We start from the raw sequence: 21,274 nt of genomic DNA, 5'->3' as shown, positions 1-21,274 counted from the left end.
AGAGACCATGAAGGCATGTACATTAGACAAAGATACATATGAGGTACCTGAGAAGAAAAGTGAAACGGAATGTTCTTTGGAAAATAGTACAATGTCGATAGAAACATTGGATCCTATATTCGAGACCATACATATGGGAGAATTTGGGGGTAATAAACAAGGTTCTGCAATGTCTGGGGGAAGATTTAAAATTCCAAAGAAGGAAAGCCCAAATGAAGGACAACGGCAAGACAATGACAGTCCACCGACATGGTGTGCACCACCAGATGAAAACTCTGACAATTTACCCAACCCTAGTGAACAGCAAGCTGCTAATGAGGATCTATCCACGGGATGTGAGACGAGTGACGACAGCATCCCACTTCCCATGCAAAAGGTGCAAGGTGACAGACCTCGCCTAGTGCGTACCGAGGGACTCGACGATCATGGTGGGACCGCTGACGACTGCGGTGGCGGCGCACCGCTTCCACCCTCGATGGCTCGAGCCTCTCCACTGGTTGGTGCATTCCTGCATGTTCCGACTCCAGAAGTGCAGCTTCAGGGAATCTCGGCTGCCTCCAGTGAACCTGTTGGGACTCCGGATGGGGGGCATCGACGGAAGGCAGACCGGACTCCAGATGGGGAGCAGCCAAGCGCCGACTCTGATTCGCGCACGCCAGACCTTGCTCTGGACGGGCGGTGTCGCGGCCTCGGTGATGGCACGCTCAGGGTGACGGCGGATGCCACGGCGACAGGGAATGGATTGCGTGGCAGTCCCACTGGGTCGGCAGTGGCAACCAGCACCGGCGGTCCAAGATGGACACACCAATTCGCGCCATCGCCAGACGTTGATGCGAGCAACAATTCTCTCTCCAAGGCGACATGCTTCGACGTTTCTCTGCGGAGTCGCCCTTCCGGCACAGCAGGTGGCCGGAACCAGCGTGCACGGTCTCGGCCAACTTCCACATCTGGCACAGTCATCGCCTTGCATGATATTAGTGATGGTGCTACTTCGATGGCAACGACCCATCGGCTACAAGATGCCGTCCACCACAAACATAAAAAGAAAAAAGACTCCACCTTGTTCCTGGCATGCAGGGCGGATGGATTGGTGCGTAGGCGCAATCAGCGAGCTTTGCGCCGCCTTCCACGCTCGCAACTGAACCGTACGCACACGCCGGATCCTCCACTGGTTCCCAAGGATGACTTCGTGGAGATGCCACGGATCATGCCCATTCCATCGCCACCAGAACCAAACCACAGCCAAGGCAATACTAACAAAGATGTTGAATGTTATATTTGCACGAATGAAAAAACCAAGCACTGCACGAAGTACAACAAATGGTAAAGTAGAGACTTCGGCAACAGCATCACCTCCAACAGTCCAAGGTGAACCAGTGTGACCCCAAATCTCCACAGCTGAACCGGCTTGAGGACCAGCCCATTCTTGAGGCGGTCACCCATTAGACTGGACTTATAACGCTGTTCATACGTTCAAAAAGTCAAACACTTCTGTATTATAACCTGTTGTTGTTTATTGTTCCAGATATCGTCTGACCGGACCACTGTTCAAGTTTTTTTTTCTCTCGCATCCATGTTTTGTTATGGTACAACCTTGTTAGTGTGACGCACCCGACATCGCCCCATGTAAATAGTTACGTCATATACACACGCTGTACACAACACACACACACACTCTTAGATGCACTCACGACACAATTATATTTATAACCACGTAGGCACATATCTTTGTAAAAAGGGGGGATGTCATGATATTCAAACACACACATCATGATAGACACACCAACAGACAAATCAGAACACACAACACCACAACCAATGACAGAAAGATATAAAAGCACAGACACGACCCCCGGTGGTCAGTATTAGCGGCAGAGGAGGACCAGGACAGACCTACTACACGACACACTCAGGGAGACAGCACGTGCAGAGTATCCAGAACGAACTGTATTATAAGAGTTAAAATAAAATAGAGTTGTACCACATACAACTGTGTTGGCTCATCTGTGCACCAGAGCACCCAACACCACAAAAATTGCCGTTGGGGCTCCTATCAAGAGCCCAAAAGTCCGTTTCACCGGGAGCTGCCGAAACGTGCGACTCAGCTGGTCATCGCCGCACCCGGAAGTCCAAACATATTTTCTTGTTAAGAAACAGAAAAAATAGGAGCAGGAGGAGGCCATTTGGCCCTTCAAGCCTGCTCCACTATTCATGGCTGATCAACCAACTCAATAGCCTAATCCCAACTTCCCCCATATCATTTGATCCCCTTCGCACTAAGTGCTGTATCTAACAGCTTCTTGAAACCATACAATATTTTGGACTCAACTACGTCCTGTGGTAACAAATTCCACAGGCTCACCATTCTCTGGGTGAAGAAATTTCTACTCCTTTTTGTCCTAAATGGTCTTCCCCGTATCCTCAGAATGTGACCCCTGGTTCTGGACACATCCACCATCGGGAACATCCTTCGTGCATCAACCTTGTCCAATCCTGTTAGAATTTTATAGGTTTCTATGAGATTCCCCCTCATTCTTCTGAACTCCAGAGAATACAATCCTAACCGATTCAATCTCTCTTCGTATGTCAGTACTGCCATCCCAGGAATCAGTCGGGCAAACCTTCACTGCAATCCCTCTATAGCTAGAACATCCTTCCTCAGATAAGGAGACCTAAACTGCACACAATATTTCAGCTGTGGCCTCACCAAGAGGTATATAATTGCAGCAAGACATCCCTGCTCCTGTACTCTAATCCTCTTGCAATGAAGGTCAGCATACCATTTGCCTTCTTTGCCGCCTGCTGAACTTGCATGCTTACCTTCAGAGACTGGTGTACGAGGACATCCAGGTCTCGTTACACGTTCCCCTCTCCTAATTTATGGCCATTCAAATAATAGTTTGCCTCCTTGTTTTTGCTACCAAAGTGGATAACCTCGCATTTATCCAAATTCTACTGTATCTGCCATTCATTTGCCCACTCACTCTACTTGTCCAAATCACACTGAAGGATCTCTGCATCCTCCTCACAGCTCACCCTCCCACCCAACTTGATGTTACCTGCAAATTTGGAGCTGTGACATTTTGACGCTATGCCATATGCCGGTAGGCGGAATGGTAACACAGTGGTTAGCACTGTTGCTTCACAGTTCCAGGGTCCCAGGTTTGATTCCGGCCTGGGTCACTGTCTGTGCGGAGTCTGCACATTCTCCCCGTGTCTGCGTGGGTTTCCTCCGGGTGCTCCGGTTTCCTCCCACAAGTCCCAAAAGACGTGCTGTTAGTTAATTTGAACATTTTGAATTCTCCCTCTATGTACCCAAACAGGCACCGGAATGTGGCGACTAGGGTCTTTTCACAATAATTTAATTGCAGTATTAATGTAAGCCTACTTGTGACACTAATAAAGATTATTATTATTTTGTTCCATCATCTAAATCATTAATATATATTGTGAATATCTGGGGTCCTAGCACCGACCCTTGTGGTACCCCATGAGTCACTGCCTGCCAATTTGAGAAAGACCTGTTAATTCCTACTCTGTTTCCTGTCTGCCAACCAGTTTTCTATCCATCTCAATACACTAACCCCAATCCCATGCGCTGTAATTTTGCACGCTAATTTTTTAAGCGGGACTTTGTCAAAAGCCTTCTATAAATCCAAATACACCACATCCACTGGTGCCCCTTCATCAAGCAGCTGCTGAAATGCAGGGCACTGCACAATTCCTGAGCTTTAGAATCTATCCTCTTTAAAACATAAAAAAATACATACTAAATATTTATGAAGATTGAGATCAGAACTCAGGCATCCTGGCTCATACCTGTCATCCTTAATCTTCAAATGCCTTTGAAGTTTTGAGGGTTTTAAACTTCCATTTGCCAGTACTTCCCTGCATATAACACACATGAAGCTTTGCATCCTGATGTGCATTGGCACAATTAATAATCCCATACCTCAGAAAATCATCTTTATACTGCTTTGTTCCTGATTTTAAATTCTTCTTAATGGGTTGGTCACCAGAGGCCCTGGAGCTTACACCGGCACTGCTGCCAACTACAAAATGGAGGAATCTCTCTCGCGCCCAGAGCACGTGACATCAGTATCCGGGGTGCGTGACACGCTCTCTGCTGCCGCTTCTGGAGAGCAGACTCCATCAATTTTTTTAAAGAATCTGCTCTTGGGTCAGCATGCTGACATCAGGAGGAGGCGATCTGCCTCGCTGGGCTCTGGGGCTACACGCTGCTGAAGGTGCATGCGTGCGCAGGACAACTGACATTCTGAAAGCCAGTCACAGCCATTGGGCACTTCTTTCTGTGATTGGGAACATCGCAGCCAATGGCTCTGTAACCTTCCCGACACCCTGAGTTTGAAAATGACGGCTATAGGCAGAGTTAGACAAGAATCAACCAGGACCACCTTAAGTTGGATCAGGCTGAGTGGCACACGACGAGGATGCGTTCACTCTCCGCAGGGCCTCCTCCCATACCCGAACCTCCAACTCACCTCCCAACTCTTTGTCCCACTTCCTCTTCACCTCCTCTTGGAACTCCTTCCCACACCATCAGCTCCTTACATACTTCCGAGACCTTCCCCTCCCCAACTCCTGTATTTGACATCACCTTGTCCTGTAGCCCCCTTAGTGGGAGGCACGGGAAGCCCGGGATCTGCCTCCGAACAATGTCCCGCACTTGTAGATACCGGAACCCATTCCCCCCCCGGCAACTCAAACTTCTCCTCCAGCTCCTGCAAACTCGGAAAGCCCTCCACAATAAAAAGATCTCCAAATCTCTTGATCCCTGCCCGCTGCCAGCTCCTAAAGCCCCCGTCCAGCCCTCCCGGAGCGAACCAATGGTTGTCACAGATCAGTGCCCACACTGACGCCCCCTCCAACCCCATGTTTGACCTCCACTGCCCCCACACCCTCAGGGCCACCACTACCACCGGACGTGTGGAGAACTGAGCCGGCAAGAATGGCAGAGGTGCCGTCAGCAAGGCCCTCAGGCTTGTGTCCTTACAAGATGCTGCTTCCACCCGCTCCCACACCGACCCCTCCCCCACTACCCACTTCCTGACCATCAATATATTAGCCGCCCAGTAATAATTGATAAAGTTTGGAAGAGCCAGCACCCCACCCCCACCCCCCCACCCCCCCCCCCCCCGCGCTCCCACTCAAGCAAGATCTTCATCCGCGTGGTTTTCCCGGCCCAGATAAAACCCAAGATCGCCACATTCACCTTCCTGAAAATCGCCTGCGGGATGAAAATTGGGAGACACTAAAATAAAAACAGCGATCTAGGGGGGACTGTCATTTTCAGTCTGTACCCTCCCCACCAGTGACAGCGGAAGCACGTCCCATCTTTGGAACTCCCCTTTCATCTGCTCTAATAATCTACCCAAATTCAATTTGTGAAGTTGACCCCAGTCCCGTGCCACTTGAATACCCAGACAACTAAAGCTCCCTCCCACCACTTTGAACGGCATCTCCCCCAATATCCTCTCCTGGCCCCTTGCCTGGATGGCGATGACCTCGCTTTTGACCATATTCAATTTATAACCTGAGAACCGGCCAAATTCCTCCAGTATCCCCATAATCCCTCAAATCCCCCCAGCGGGTCTGTTAGAAATTGGAGCAAATCTTCCGCATAGAGCGAGACCCTGTGTTCCACCCCCGCACTATCCCCCGCAAACATTCGACGCTCAAAGCGCCATTGCCAAAGGCTCTATGGCCAGGGCAAACAGTAGTGGGGAGAATGGACACCCTTGCCTTGTCCCCTGACAAGTTAAAATATTCCGACCGCACCCGATGCGTCTTTACATTTCCCACTGGTGCCTGATAAAGCAACCGGACCCAATCCACAAATCCCTGCCCAAACCAAAACTGTCCCAGGACCTCCCGCAAATATTTCCACTCCACCCAGTCAAAGGCTTTCTATGCATCCATGGTCACCTCCACCTCGACCTCGCGCCCCTCCGTAGGCATCATTACTACATTTAGGAGGGCAGCACGGTGGCATAGTGGTTAGCATTGCTGCCTCATGGCGCTGAGGTTACATGTTCGATCCTGGCTCTGGGTCACTGCCCGAGTGGAGTTTGCACATTCTCCCCGTGTTTGCATGGGTTTCGCCCCCATAACCCAAAGATGTGCAGGGTAGGTGAATTGGTCACGCTAAGTTGCCCCTTAATTGGAAACATTTAATTGGGTACTCTAAATTTATTTTTAACAAATTATTACATTTAGGAGTGGCCTCATGTTGGTCGCCAGGTGTTGCCCCTTAACAAACCCTGTCTGGTCCTCCCCTATTACCCCTGGAACGCAGTCCTCGATCCATGTGGCCAGGATCTTTGCCAACAATTTAGCATCCACATTTAATCAGCAGATTGGTCTATATGAACCCAGCTTTCTGGATCTTTGTCCCGTTTCAAAATAGGAGAAATCGATGCCTGCGATAAAGTCGGGGGGAGCACTCCCAACATCTTTGACTCATTGAAAGCCTTTCCCGCCAAAAGTGGCCGCAGCACCCTGGAAAACATCTTATAAAATTCCACCGGGTACCCGTCAGGTCCTGGGGCTTTGCCCGATTGCATCACCCCCAGCCCCTCTTATCTTCCCATGCTCAATTGGGGCCCCCAGGCCCTCCACCAATACTCATCCATCTTTGGGAATTCCAGCCTCCCCAAAATTCATCTCATTCCCATCTCCCTGGCTGGGGGTTCCAATTTATACAGCTTACTGTAAAACTCCCGAAACACACCATTCATCCTGCCGGGTCCAGAACCACCTTCCCACCCGTGTCCTTCACTTTTCCTATCTCTCTCACCACCTCCTGCTTCCTCATCTGATGCTCCAGCATCCTACTAGCTTTCTCCCCATATTCATAAACCCCCTTACCCTCCTCAGCTGCCCCACCACCTTACCTGTGGACAGGAGCCCAAATTCTAGATGCAGCCTCTGGCGTTCTTTCAAAAGCCCATCCTCCAGAGTCTCCACATATCTCGTCTCCACCTGTAGGATTTCGCCCATCAATCTTTCTACCTCCACCCGCTCCGCCTTCTCCTTGTGCACCAGAATTGAAATAAATTCTTCTCTGAAAACCGCCTTCAGTGCCTCCCAGACCACCACCGCCAACACTTCACCCATATCATTGATCTTTATGTATGCCCGGATGGCCTCCCTCACCCCTCACACACCTCCTCCTCCGCTAGTAGCCCCATGTCCAAACTCCAATGCGGGTGCTGGGCCTTTCCTTTACTCACTTGCAAGTCCGCCCAATGCAGGATGTGGTCTAACACCACCTTTGCTGAATATTCAGCATCTACTACCTCTGCCAGCAGCGTTTTATCCATCACAAAGAAGTATATCCGGGAATACACCTTATGTACATGGGAGTAGAATGAAAATTCCTTACCCCTCTCCACAGATCGACCTCCCCACTATGTGCTCCATGAACCCCCGGAGCTCCTTCGCCATAGCTGATACCTTCCCAGACCTAGAACTCGACCAGTCCAACCTTGGATCCAGGACCGTGTTGAAATCTCCCCCCACCATAATCAGACAATGAGAATCCTGGTCCAGATTCTTCCCCAGCACCAGTCTCATAAATTCCACATCATCCCAGTTCGGGGCGTATATATTCACCAACACCACAGCCATTCCCTCCAGTTTCCCACTAACCATAACATATCTCCCCCCCCTCCGCCCCCCCCCCTCCGCCCCCCCCTCCCCCCTCCGCCCCCCCCTCCGCCCCCCCCTCCCCCCTCCGCCCCCCCCTCCCCCCTCCGCCCCCCCTCCCCCCTCCGCCCCCCCTCCCCCCTCGCCCCCGCCCCCCCCGCCCCCTCCCCTCCCCCCGCCCCCCTCCCCCCCCCCCTCCCCTCCCCCCCGCCCCCCGCCCCCCCTCCCCCTCCCCTCCCCCCCGCCCCCCTCCCCTCCCCCCCGCCCCCCTCCCCTCCCCCCCCGCCCCCCCTCCCCTGCCCCCCGCCCCCTCCCCCCGCACCCCTCCCCCCGCCCCGCCCCCCCTCCCCTCCCCCCGCCCCCCCTCCCCTCCCCCCTCCCCCCCGCCCCCCCCTCCCCTCCGCCCCCCCTCCCCGCCTCCCCCCCTCCCCCCGCCCCCCCCGCCCCCCGCCCCCCCCCGCCCCCCCCCGCCCCCCGCCCCCCCCCACCGCCCCCGCCCCCCCCCCCGCCCCCCCCGCCCCCCCTCCCCTCCCCCGCCCCCCCCTCCCCCCTCCCCTCCCCCGCCCCCCCTCCCCCGCCCCCCCCTCCCCTCCCCCGCCCCCCTCCCCCCCTCCCCCGCCCCCCCCTCCCCGCCCCCCCTCCCCCTCCCCTCCCCGCCCCCCCTCCCCCTCCCCTCCCCCTCCCCTCTCCCCCTCCCCTCCCCCCCTCCCCCGCCCCCCCCTCCTCCCCCCCCTCCCCCGCCCCCCCCTCCCCTCCCCCCGCCCCCCCCTCCCCTCCCCCCCGCCCCCCCCTCCCCTCCCCCCCGCCCCCCCCTCCCCTCCCCCCGCCCCCGCCCCCCCCTCCCCTCCCCCCGCCCCCGCCCCCCCTCCCCCCCTCCCCCCCGCCCCCCCTCCCCTCCCCCCGCCCCCCCTCCCCCCGCCCCCCCCTCCCCCCCTCCCCCCTCCCCCCCTCCCCCCCGCGCCCCCCCCTCCCCCCTCCCCTCCCCCCCCGCCCCCCGCCCCCCCTCCCCTCCCCCCCGCCCCCCCTCCCCCCGCCCTCCCCCTCCCCTCCCCTCCCCCCTCCCCTCCGCCCCCCCTCCCCCCGCCCCCCCTCCCCCTGCCCCCCCCTCCCCGCCCCCCTCCCCCCCTCCCCGCCCCCCCCCTCCCCCCCTCCCCGCCCCCCCTCCCCCGCCCCCCCTCCCCCGCCCCCCCCTCCCCTCCCCCCCTCCCCCTCCCTCCCCTCCCCTCCCCCTCCCCTCCCTCCCCTCCCCCCCCGCCCCCCCTACCCCCTCCCCCCGCCCCCCCCTCCCCCCGCCCCCCCCTCCCCCTGCCCTCCCCTCCCCCTCCCCTCCCTCCCCTCCCCCCCCGCCCCCCCTACCCCCTCCCCCCGCCCCCCCCTCCCCCCGCCCCCCCTCCCCTCCCCCTCCCTCCCTCCCCTCCCCTCCCCCTCCCTCCCCTCCCTCCCCTCCCCCTCCCTCCCCTCCCCCCCTCCCCTCCCCCCCGCCCCCCCTACCCCCGCCCCCTCCCCCCCCTCCCCCCTCCCCCCCTCCCCCGCCCCCCCTCCCCTCCCCCCGCCCCCCCTCCCCTCCCCCCGCCCCCCCTCCCCTCCCCCCGCCCCCCCTCCCCTCCCCCCGCCCCCCGCCCCCCCTCCCCTCCCCCCGCCCCCCTCCCCTCCCCCCGCCCCCCCTCCCCTCCCCTCCCCCGCCTCCCCGCCCCCCCGCCCCCCCCCACTCCCCTCCCCCCTCCCCTCCCCCCCCACTCCCCTCCCCCCTCCCCTCCCCCCCTCCCCGCCCCCCCCTCCCCCGCCCCCCTCCCCCCCCTCCCCTCCCTCCCCCCCCTCTCCCCCCCGCCCCGCCCCCCCTCCACCCCCCTCCCCCCTCTCCCCCCCTCTCCCCCCCCGCCCCGCCCCCCCTCCACCCCCCTCCCCCCTCCCCCCCTCCCCCCGCCCCGCCCCCCTCCCCCTCTCCCCCCGCCCCACCCCTCCCCCTCCCCCCGCCCCACCCCTCCCCCCTCCCCCTGCCCCCCCCTCCCCCCGCCCCCCCCTCCCCCCCTGCCCCCCCTCCCCCCCTGCCTCTCCCCCCCCGGAACCGGCTCTATATTCCCCACCTTGAACGGCACCCGTTTATTGACCAAAATCACCCCCCCCTCGTTTTAAAGTATAACCCCAAATGAAACACTTGCCTAACCCAGCCCTTCCTCAACCTAATCTGATCCCCCACCTTCAAATGTGTCTCCTGCAGCATAGCCACATCCACCTTCACTTGCCTTAAGTGGGCAAACACACGGGTCCTTTTGACTGGCCCATTCAGTCCCCGAACGTTCTATGTGACAAGCCTGGCCGGGGGGGTGGACCCTGCCCCCTCCCATCTGCCGATCAGCCACAGCCTCTCCCAAGCCAGTCTTCGGCCCATGTCCTGTACCTCCCCTGGCCCGCCCTCTGGTATCCACCGTCATCAACCGCCTCCTCCTCAACTTTAAAAGCCCCCTCCCTGTCAACAAAACTGTTCCCCCCTCCCCACCACTAGATCCCACCGCTCCTCTCCCCCCCCCCCCGACCGTCAGCTCACCCCCCACTGCGCTTCCGTGAACTAGTTCACCCAGCTAGCCTGGCAGCACCCGTCCCTGGCACCTAGCATCCTACCCCCCACTACTTCCCCTCCCCCCGCTCAAACATTAGTGCCAACAATCAAAGAAGAAAGAAATGAAACAACCCCACCCCAGGACAAACACAGAAACCCACCCCCCATCCCTTAACAAAGAACGGTAAACAAGCCTGAAGTCAAAAAACAGAGAAAAGAAACGAACACAAAAAAGTTTTTCCACAGTACAGTACAATAACTTCACACCTCTTCCACCAAAGTTCTCCTTCTCCTGCCAGTCCATTGTCTCTCATGAACTCCACTGCCTCTTAAGAAGATCAAAATATAGCTCCGAGTCCCCATAGGTCACCCATAGGTGAGCTGGGTACAGTAGTCTGAACTTTACACCCTACCTGTACAGGGCCGCCTTGACCTTGTTGAAGCCCGCCCTCCTCTTAGCCAGTTCTGCACCCAGGTCTTGGTATACACGGATCGCGCCACCTTCCCAAGCGCAAAGCCTCGTCTGTCTGGCCCACCTCATGAGAGGCTTCTTATCAAGGAACCGATGCAGCCGCACCACCTTTGCCCTCGGCGGCTTGCCCCCCGAGGCTTGCGCATCAGCACTCTGTGGGCTCGATCCACCTCCAACGGCCGGTAAAACGCACCTTCCCCAAGCAGCTTTGCAAGCATCTTCCCACATACGCACCAGCATCTGTTCCTTCACTCCCCTCCGGCAGACCCACGATCTGAACGTTCTGTCTGCGAGACCAGTTCTCCAGTTCCACCACCTTCTCCTGCAGTCACTTCTGCTGGTCTTGCAACAGTCCCAACCCTGTAGCCATTGACGTGGACCGTTCTTCATGCTCCCCCACCAGCTCCTCCAACTTCTGGATCGCCTGTCCCTGGGCTGCCAGTCTCGTCTTAACGCGGTCAACCACCGCCTTGATCGAGTCCACCGCCTGGGCCAAGTCCTCCAAACTTTCCTTCCGTTGTTGGGTGAACATCTCGTTCAAGAAGCTCACCAGCTGATCCGTTGACCACAGAGCCAGCAGGGCCAACCCCTGCCCCTCCGCCATCTCCACATGCGTTGCCAGCATCACACCCACTTCTACCAATTGATTTCCTCTTTTTCGGACACTTTTGGTCCGCCGCTCCATAAACTAGGGGGTCGATCTCTTCTGCTCACACTTCTACACGTTTTTCCTTCACAATTCCAACTGCAAACCAGGGTAAAGGCCACAAAAAGACCTCCACAAGCGGGAGCTACCACATACACGACCACTCACTTCATGGCCACCACTGGAAATCAGAATGAATTTCTTAAGGTGACTGAAGTTAAGACAACAGAGATTAAGTTATTGTTCAGAAGAATTCAAGGAAGAGTAAATAAAGTGTTCTGAGTTAAAGAAACAATTGCAGGAACTAAATTTAAAGCGGGACAGCAGACGTCAACATAAATAAAAAATCTGATGCTATTTTAAAACAGTCTGGGAATTGAGAATTAAAGTTATTGTGAGCGGGTTGCACAGCAGTTAGGACAAAGAAATCCTAAAGGTGTTGGTGTAAAATCCTGGACTGTAGTTGCTGTTAAAAGTCAAGTGGAAGCTTAGTTTAAAAGTGTAATTTGGAAAACCTGGCCTGGATTTCGGAATGCAAACCGCTAAGGAAAAACATTATTGAGAGAAGATATTAAAGCATGTATTTCAGAGTGGTTGGAAATTCTCATGTGACAATCATTTCGAGGGATTCTGAGGAGGCATCACAAACATTCACTTGGGGTTCAGCGTATTTGTCCACAGTTATCTTGTGTGTTTAAATGGGACTTTGTTTTAATAAGACCATTGTAGATTAAGATGTACATGTAATCCGCGTTAATCCTAACAGGCATATTGTATCGCAATCCAACTTTTTCATATTTAATACATGCTTTTGTTTCATTAGTAAATCTAATTAATGGTTCCTCCACATTTTTATATTTAAAAAAATTTAAATTACAGGGTGCAATTCTCCGGTTTTGGGTCTAAGTGCTCCCGCCAGCTGGAAATCGGGATGGTTTCCCATTGGCACAAGCGGTGACGCTGACATGCCATTCAATTTTGTTTTACAGGATTGGGTTTTATGTTGGACTTGAAGGGGATGGGGTCTAAACTCGCTGACAGATTCCCCCCCATCAGAGATTGGGGTGCTCTTTTCAGAACACTGTTGTAGCCCTCCCCCCATCACTGGCAAGGTCCCCACCAACAGTGACAAGGCTCCCCCAATCACTAGCAAGCCCCCCCCCCCCCACCAAATCGCTGGCAATTGAGGCTCTTGCGAGCAAATAACCTACTCCAACGCCTTATTTTTGTGTCTTGTGATGAGGGACAATAATACAGGAATAGAAATGAAGGTAAGTGTGGGCAGGCAGTAGAAGAAATTCTATCGTAACAACCAATACACCAGCGTATCCAATACTATACAATTTTTGATTGGTGGGTGCAAATGTTAAGCTGACCAAATGCTCCATAAACTCCGAACCATAAGACCACAAGAAATATGAACAAAACTAGGCCTTCAGTTCCTCAAGCCTGCTTCACATTCAATAGGATCATGGCTAATCCAACATTCCTCATGTCTACTTTCCCCATAACCCTTGATTCCCTTACTGATCCAAGAATCTGTCTATCTCAATCTTAAATGTACACAACTCTACCCCGCAGCTTTCTGTGGCAGAGAGTTCTGAAGACTCACGACTCTGAGAGAGATTAAATTCCTCCGTATCTCAGTCTTAAATTGGCATCCCTTTGTTCTGAGACTATTCTGTCTGGTCCTGGACTCTCCCATGAGGGCATACATCCTCTCAGCATTTACCCTATCAAGACCCTTAAGAATTCTATAGTTTTCAATCAGATTACCTCTCATTCTTCTAAATTCCAATGAGTCTCAACCTGTTTAACCTTTGCTCATAAAACAATCCCTCCATACCGGGGATTATTCTAGTGAACCTTCACTGAACCATCTCCAATGAAGGGGTCCTTAAATAAGGGGTCCAAAACTGCTCACAGTACTCAAGAAGTGCTCTCATCAGTACCTTGTACAATCACAGCAAGACTTTCCTACTCTTATACTCCGATCCCCTCAAAATAAGGGCCAACATTCCATCAGCCTTCCTGATTACCTGCTGCACCTGTGTGCTAGCTTTCTGTGTTTCATGCACACGTACCCCTAAGCCCCTTTGTGCTGCAGCTTTCTGCAGTTTTTCTCCAGTTATATAATACTGTTCTTTTGTTCTCCCTTTCAAAATGAACTTCACATTTTCCCATGTTATACTCCATTGCCAATATTTTGTCCACTTACTTAACCTATCAATATCTCTTTGCAAACTGTTTGCACCCCTCTCGTAACTTGCCTTTCCACCTATTTTTGTTTTGTCTGCAAATGTGGCTACAGTACATTTGCTCCCTTCCTCCCAAGTCATTAACCCATCTCTGTCTTCGACCACCTATTGAATCTATTCCCTAATGCTGATATAGTTTTTGCATCAATCACTAATTCTGCTCAGGCAGGTGAGAACATACAACATGCAGTGCAGATTGTGGCCATTTGGCCCATTGAGTCTGCACCGACCCACTTAAGCCCTCACTTCCACACTATCCCCGTAACTCAATAACCCCTCCTAACCATTTTTTGATCACTAAGGACAATTTATCATGGCCAATCCACCTAACCTGCACGTCTTTGGACTGTGGGAGGAAACCGGAGTACCCGGAGGAAACCCACGCAGACACGGGAGAACGTGCAGACTCCACGTGCTTCCTCCTCCTCGGATCTAAATCTCTGAAATTAAATCTTTTAATTTGTGGTCCCTTACTATAGACCTCCAACCATGGGAAACTGACCATTTCTATTTACTTTTCCTTCCCTTCATAATCAAATCACTCTGGATACTGAAGCAAAACCCTGGATTCCAGAAAATTGAATGAAGAACAGAAAATGCTGTAAATACTCAGCAGGTCAGGTATCATCAGTGGAGACAGGAACAATGTTAACATTTCAGGTTGATGCTCTATCATCAGAACTGGAAACATTATGGCTGTAATAGGTTTTAAGTAAATGTAGAGCCAGCAAAAGGAAGAAGGGGGAAGATCAATGGAAGGGGAGATTAAATGACAAAAAGGATGATGGTGTGGCAAATGTGGGTGGCACAGTGGTTAGTTAGCACTACTGCTTCACCCTGCCAGGGACACGGGTTCAATTCCAGTCTTGGGTGACTGTGTGGAGTTTCCGCTTTCTCTCTGTGTCTGCATGGGTTTCCTCCCACAATCCAAAGATGTGCAGGTTAGGTGGATTGGCCATGTGAATTGTCCTTCAGTGGCCAGGGAGTACAGGTTAAGTCACAGGGATAGGGCAGGGGAGTTGGTCTGGAAAGGGTGCTCTTTCAGAGGATTGGTTCAAATGTGAATCGAATGGCTTCCTTCTGCACTGTAGGAATTCTAATGGAGCATGTGGAGGTGGAAATTGGCAACCTTAATGATGGCACCAATATGAGGTCAGACCTCAGCTCAGATTCAGAAAGACGCACTGTGTTAGTCTCCCAGGGAAGACAGTAGCAATGCTGGAAGAAGCAGGTGGCAGTCTGGCTCTCCATGATGGGAGTACATAGAGCACGAAAGGGCACATATACAGTCACCAATAATATAATGAAAAAAGGGTGACAGAGGAAACTTGTTGAAAATGCAGCCATAGTTACAGCCATAGATATGGCCCCTATATAAAACAGAGGCACAGAATCATTGTCCCTTTAAGAAAGTCGACGTCATTTGGTTCTTACGTCATACGGCGCGAGACCGGGAGTGCGGGTGAGTCCAGGAGCCGGTTTAAACGTAAACGGTCAAAGTATAAAAATAAACAGGCAAGATTTAAAATTCAGGGAATGGGGTGGGGATGGGAGAGGGGGGGTGGGGAGGGGGGGAGAGGGGGGAGGGGGGCGGGGCGAGCGGGGGGGGGAGGGGGGCGGGGGGGGGAGGGGGGGCGGGGCGAGCGGGGGGGGAGGGGGGCGGGGCGAGCGGGGGGGGGAGGGGGCGGGGCGAGCGGGGGGGGGAGGGGGCGGGGCGGGCGGGGCGAGCGGGGGGGGGGGGAGCGGGGGGCGAGCGGGGGGGGGCGGGGGCGAGCGGGGGGGGGCGGGGCGAGCGGGGGGGGCGGGGGGCGAGCGGGGAGGGGGGCGGGGCGAGCTGGGGGGGGGAGCTGGGGGGGGAGGGGGGGCGAGCTGGGGGGGGAGGGGGGCGAGCTGGGGGAGGGGGAGGGGGGCTGAACTGGGGGAAGGGGAGGGGGCTGAGCTGCGGGACGGTGGGCTGAGCATCCTCCCCTCGGCCTCCTCGCCCGCCCTCCCCTCGGCCTCCTCGCCCGCCCTCCCCTCGGCCTCCTCGCCCGCCCTCCCCTCGGCCTCCTCGCCCGCCCTCCCCTCGGCCTCCTCGCCCGCCCTCCCCCTCGGCCTCCTCGCCCGCCCCTCCCCCTCGGCCTCCTCGCCCGCCCTCCCCTCGGCCTCCTCGCCCGCCCTCCCCTCGGCCTCCTCGCCCGCCCTCCCCTCGGCCTCCTCGCCCGCCCTCCCCTCGGCCTCCTCGCCCGCCCTCCCCTCGGCCTCCTCGCCCGCCCTCCCCTCGGCCTCCTCGCCCGCCCTCCCCTCGGCCTCCTCGCCCGCCCCTCCCCTCGCCACCCTCGCCCGCCCCTCGCCACCCTCGCCCGCCCCTCGCCACCCTCGCCCGCCCCTCGCCACCCCTCGCCCACCCCCTCGCCACCCTCGCCCGCCCCTCGTCGCCTGCCCCTCGCTGCCCGCCCCTTGCTGCCCGCCCCTCGCCACCCTCGCCCGCCCCTCGCCCGCCCCTCGCCACCCTCGCCCGCCCCCTCGCCACCCTCGCCAGCCCCTCGCCACCCTCACCCGCCCCTCGCCACCCTCACCCGCCCCTCGCCACCCTCGCCCGCCCCCGCCCACCCCTCGGCACCCTCGGCACCCTCCCTCGCCCGCCCATCGCACATCCATTCCATAGAACATCGTTCTATTCCATTGACTAGAACAATCTCTGACACGATTGATGCTTAATGAGGTTTTTGATCACAGCAATGTCCAGAATAAATGTTGCATCATTGTGCTGTAGTATTGTGACATTTACCTGGTTTGCACAGTTTACTAGCAAGTCTCAAAATGTTTTCTGATCATCCGCCTTCCTCCGTTTGCAGAGAAATTAATGCCTTTTTCATATCTACACTGTGTCCAATTTCCCTGACAAGATGGCTTCCTCAAATTCTTTCAACACAACTGTCCTGTTCAAACAAGAGAAAAGTTTTGGATATCGAATTCCTGCCCTGCTCCACGTTCCAGATACAGGCATACTGTTGGCATTTGCTGAGAAGCGATTAGGCTCCAGGGACGAAGATGCTGATGCACTCATGCTCCGAAGGGGCACATATAAAATGTCTTTAAAGAATTTTGAGGTAAACCGGAAGAAGAATATGCAGGGGGCGCAATCCTAAACTTTTAAAATTCATGTGGTTGGCAAATTTAAAATTGGTTAATTGTACTTTTCGATTGAACTTGATTAAAATATTTGTGGATGGGCAGCATGGTGGCGCAGTGGTTAGCATTACTGTTTCATGGCGCCGAGGCCCCAGGTTCGATCCCGGCCCTGGCTCACTGTCCGTGTGGAGTTTGTACATTCTCCCCATGTTTGCATGGGTTTCACCCCCACAACTCAAAAAATGTGCAGGCTAGGTGGATTGGCCATGCTAAATTTCCCCTTAATTGAAGAAAGGAATTGGGTACTCTAAAATTTACTTTTAAAAAATAATTTAAAAACAACATTTGTGGATTCTTCTTCAGATCGATTGCAGCCACTCAAGAAAACAGCTCGTCACCACCTTTTCAGGGCAGTTTAGGGATGGGCAAAGGTACTGGCCTTGCCAGCGGTGCTCACATTCCACAAATGAATAAAAAAGAATGACTGGGATGGAATCCAAATTTTAATTGGGATTTGAAGTTAGGTTTTAATTAGAGGAGTTGGGGGTGTGGGGATATGAGAATTCTACATTGTATGCTATGTCAAAAGATGAAAGAAACCTGTTGGCATTGAGTGAAATGCCATTTGTACACATGCAATGTGAGTTTATGAATTAATCATTTTTTGTCTCTATTTTTTGTTGTCATCTTACCCTGCCACCTTGTTTTCCTCTCAGTAAAAGCTTCCTGGATTGTGACACTTGGGCGGGGGCGAGGACGGGGGGGGGGGGCGGGGGGGGGGTGGGGGGTCCAAGCTATTTACAGCTTGGGTAAATCCTATTATAAGACCTGCTTCTTGTGATTATCTCACTTAGGAACTTGAATGATAAAATATGAATGTTAGTCCTTTCTTGCTATATTAGATCAAATCGCTCTGTGCTGCCTTTAAAATGCCAGGTCTATGATTTGAAGTGGGTAGAATTGTACACTTTCTCTCTGGAAATGTAGCCAGCAATCATTGAACTGGGTGCAAATGAGTATTGGAAGTTGAGACGGGTGCATGTGGGTTAATATGTTAATTATATTGGCTCAATCTCCCCGTGTTTGCGTGGGTCTCACCCCCACAGCCCAAAGATGTGCAGGGTAGGTGGATTGGCCATGCTAAATTGCCCCTGAATTGGAAAAAAAGAATTGGGTATTTTAAATTTATATTTTTAAAAATGTATTATACAATAATTGCACCTTATTAACAAGTATGTTAATGAAGAGTAATTATTGTATTTACGATATTTTTCTGATAAATAATTCCTTTTTCTTGAGCCTGCTTGGCCTTAACGTCTCTGATAGACCTGTGCCCAGACTGCTGAGAATGTCCCTTTTCATATTTATACTATTTCAATAAATTTGTTATTTTAATAAAGAAAATGCATATTTTAAATCAATATTCTGACCCTGATGTTTGACCATATACAAGATGGTGTGATGGGAAAAAGTGGGAAATGGTAAGAGAAAGCTGGGGCATACTTAACAAAGAGGTCAATCTAGTTTGGAAGGTATTTACGGAGATCTGAAGTGATGGATCATGTTCAGTTTCCTCGACCAACAATTAGTAAAATGCACAGAATGTTGATCGATATTGCTAGATTAGTAGAACATGAGAGTGCCTGGAAAGACTTTGAGCCATTTTCAGTTCTTTCATTGAGGCGCTAAGGAAATATGAAATCCCTGAAATGGTTTGAACCTGATCTGTAGTGACTGAGGACAGAATTGCAAGGATAGATTAGAAAAAAAAACAGTATTTCATCTTTAAAAGGAGGCAAATGAGAAGGGACCATGCAAAGTTATATAACTGGAATAGGGAAAGCCAATGCAGCTCACAGCAGCAGGGACCTGGCTTTGGTTCCGGCCTTGGGTGACTGAGTGGAGTTTGCAAGTTCTCCCCATGTCTACGTGGGTTTCCTCCCACAGTCTGTGCAGGTTAGGTGGATTGGCCTGAACAATGTACGGGGTTACGAGGATGGAGCAAGCCTAGGTAGTGTGTGTTTTCAGGGGGTCGGTGCAGACTTAATGGGCCGTATGGCCTCCTTCTGCACTGTAGGGATTATACGGTTTCAGATCATAAAATGGTAAAAGACATTCAGTTTTGAAGTCGGAGAAGATCTTTTCTATTGAAGGGTTATTAATGCTAGCAGTGGACTCTGTGGGGTGGTGATGACGAGCACTTTAGTCATTCAAGGATTGATTTTATCCTGTAATGGGGAAGTGATGACGAGCACTTTAGTCATTCAAGGATTGATTTTATCCTGTAATGGGGAACCATGGGTTTCTATGAAGAATGCCATCACCCATCTACTTCATGTATTGAAAATGGGAAGATCGTAATCTGTTTTCAGAACTTCACAGCTGATGGGAAGTTTATATACTGATTCAGTTCTAGTTGATTAACTCTTGCTTTGATTTTCTCAGTGGGAGAATGTGACACCTATTGAGTCTGCACAACTAAAGAATCATCGATCCATGAATCCCTGTCCTGTCTATGACAAAGATACAGGCACTGTCTTCCTCTTCTTCATTGCTGTGTTTGGAAATACACCTGAGCAACATCAAATAAGAACTGGAAAAAATGTCACACGACTTTGCTTTGTCACCAGCAAGGACAAAGGACAGAATTGGAGCAATGCTACCGATCTGACAGATTGTACCATAGGTCAGTACATTAACAAGTGGGCAACATTTGCTGTGGGGCCAGGCCATGGTATTCAGCTCCGGTCTGGGCGCCTTATTATCCCTGCCCATGCTTACGAGAAACAATCAGGTGGCCAAGTCATGTCTCGTGTTTTCACTTTCTTTAGTGACAATCATGGGGAGAGCTGGAATTTTGGGGACTTTGTTTCCAGAGAGGAGTGTGGGGAATGTCAGATGGTGTCAATGGATCAAGGCAATGGACCTGGTATTCTATATTGCAATGCTCGAAGCATTAAACGTGGTGAAAAACAGTACCGGGTGCAGGCTTTTAGCATAGACGATGGATGTACCTTTACAGAAGGGCATCTGGCGAAAAAGTTAGTTGAACCCCCAAATGGTTGCCATGGTAGTATCATCCACTTCCCAGCATCAAAACTTTCACAGGTCAAAGTCTATCCTGCCATTAAAGAATATCATTGTCAGCAGCAGAAAGATACCTCAAAATTAACAGAAAACTTTGAGATTATATTATTCTCGCACACTACAAACTTCAAATCACGCAGAGATTTAGGAATTTATCTGAGTACTTGTCCTGGTAGTTTCCATATCTGGACAGAGCCTTGGATCATTTATCCTGGTCCAAGCGCCTACTCCGAACTGGCTTTCGTTGAATTTCCTGGGGAAGAAATTCCTCTTGTTACTTGCTTGTTTGAATGCGGCTCCAAATCTGAATGTGAGCAAATCTCATTCAGTGTATTCCAAGTTGACGAGGTTATTAAGAACATTCTAAAGAAGGCAACAGATTAAATCTACCAGAAAATACTGGGGGGAATTATCCGGTCCTTTGCGCCGGTGGGATCTTCCGGTCCCGCTAAAGTCGAACCCACGGCAGGAGAGGCAAGCCACGTAAATTGACATTGACTTCAGTAGCACCAGAAGATCGCGCCTGCGGGCAATGACGAGCCAACTCCGCTGCAGGGGAATTTCAGCCAATGTGTGATATTACTGTTGTAAAGGAAATCCACATGCAGATGAAATCATGAGCGTCATTCTCCGGCCTCATTGCTCTCTTGCCCAGTGAATAGCGGGAGAGGCCGAAAACAAGAACCGCGCCAGGTGCCAAACAGTTTACAATGCAACTGGCCCGATGCCATAGGCAAAAATCGGGATCTCGATAGTGTGCCGAGAAACCAATTATCACCACTTAAGCCACATTTCTTTACAATTAAAGGGAGTGACCTCATTTTCAACGGCCTCCTGTCATTCAGCGGCCTCCCGAGCAAGTGCTCACACTGGCGCTGATTAGTACTTCTTTTTTAAAACGTGAACTTGGCGGAAGGGCTTCTGTGGGGAGCCGAACAAGTGAGTAGCCATCTTTGTTTACAGGCAAAGAGCCTGGGGGCGCTGGGCTTGCCACCCAGTGCTCGTCAGGGGGGGTGGAGAATCCTCCGGAGGGTGGACCCCTGGGAAGGGGGGGGGAGGGGAGGTAGGGGGAAGGGGGAGGTGCTGGAGGGGCAACCGCACTGGTCACCAGCATGCCATCCCCTGGGTTGTGTGCACCCATTCCAGGGGCAACAACAACCGCTGCCCATCTGCCCCACGGACCACCCATAACCCCCACCAACTGCCGAGGCCTCTGACCTTGCGGCTGAAGGCTATTGCTAATAGGGAATTGGCAATCGTGGTTAAGTGAGCACTTCACACAACCCAAGTGGATTCCCATGGGTGGGTGGGCCATGTAGCATATGGGAGTCATTGCCTAGCATCCCATTCGCACCTTGATGCCTGGACACTGTGCTTGAACACTGCAGAAGGTAGCACCACACACGCTGCAGCCAATATCCGTACACCCAGGGAATGGGACGCAGGTCCTCGGCCGGAGGGCGGGTGAGTGC

At 53.4% G+C, this 21,274-nt stretch overlaps 1 protein-coding gene across 1 annotated transcript; it reads left to right on the top strand.

Annotated features, from left to right (window-relative positions):
* The first annotated feature begins 14,930 nt into the window (after positions 1-14,930).
* LOC140429675 (sialidase-3-like) lies at positions 14,931-20,831 on the top strand. Its single transcript, XM_072516967.1, has 3 exons — positions 14,931-15,063; positions 16,439-16,693; positions 19,161-20,831. The coding sequence occupies exons 2-3, from the start codon at positions 16,490-16,492 to the stop codon at positions 20,184-20,186; spliced, it is 1,230 nt and encodes a 409-aa protein (XP_072373068.1). The 5' UTR covers positions 14,931-15,063; positions 16,439-16,489; the 3' UTR covers positions 20,187-20,831.
* The last annotated feature ends 443 nt before the right edge of the window (positions 20,832-21,274 follow it).

This window comes from Scyliorhinus torazame, chromosome 9 (genome assembly GCF_047496885.1).
Source record: "Scyliorhinus torazame isolate Kashiwa2021f chromosome 9, sScyTor2.1, whole genome shotgun sequence".
In the NCBI taxonomy this organism is placed as follows: domain Eukaryota; kingdom Metazoa; phylum Chordata; class Chondrichthyes; order Carcharhiniformes; family Scyliorhinidae; genus Scyliorhinus; species Scyliorhinus torazame.
The sequence above is the reverse complement of the archived record's forward strand: the minus strand, read 5'-3'. Positions and strand labels throughout refer to the sequence as shown.

Coding starts and splice junctions, on each gene's coding strand:
- LOC140429675 (XM_072516967.1), top strand. CDS start 16,490: ATGGCTTCCTCAAATTCTTTCAACACAACTGTCCTGTTCAAACAAGAG. Junction 16,694..19,160: donor TGTCTTTAAAGAATTTTGAG/GTAAACCGGAAG, acceptor TGATTTTCTCAG/TGGGAGAATGTGACACCTAT.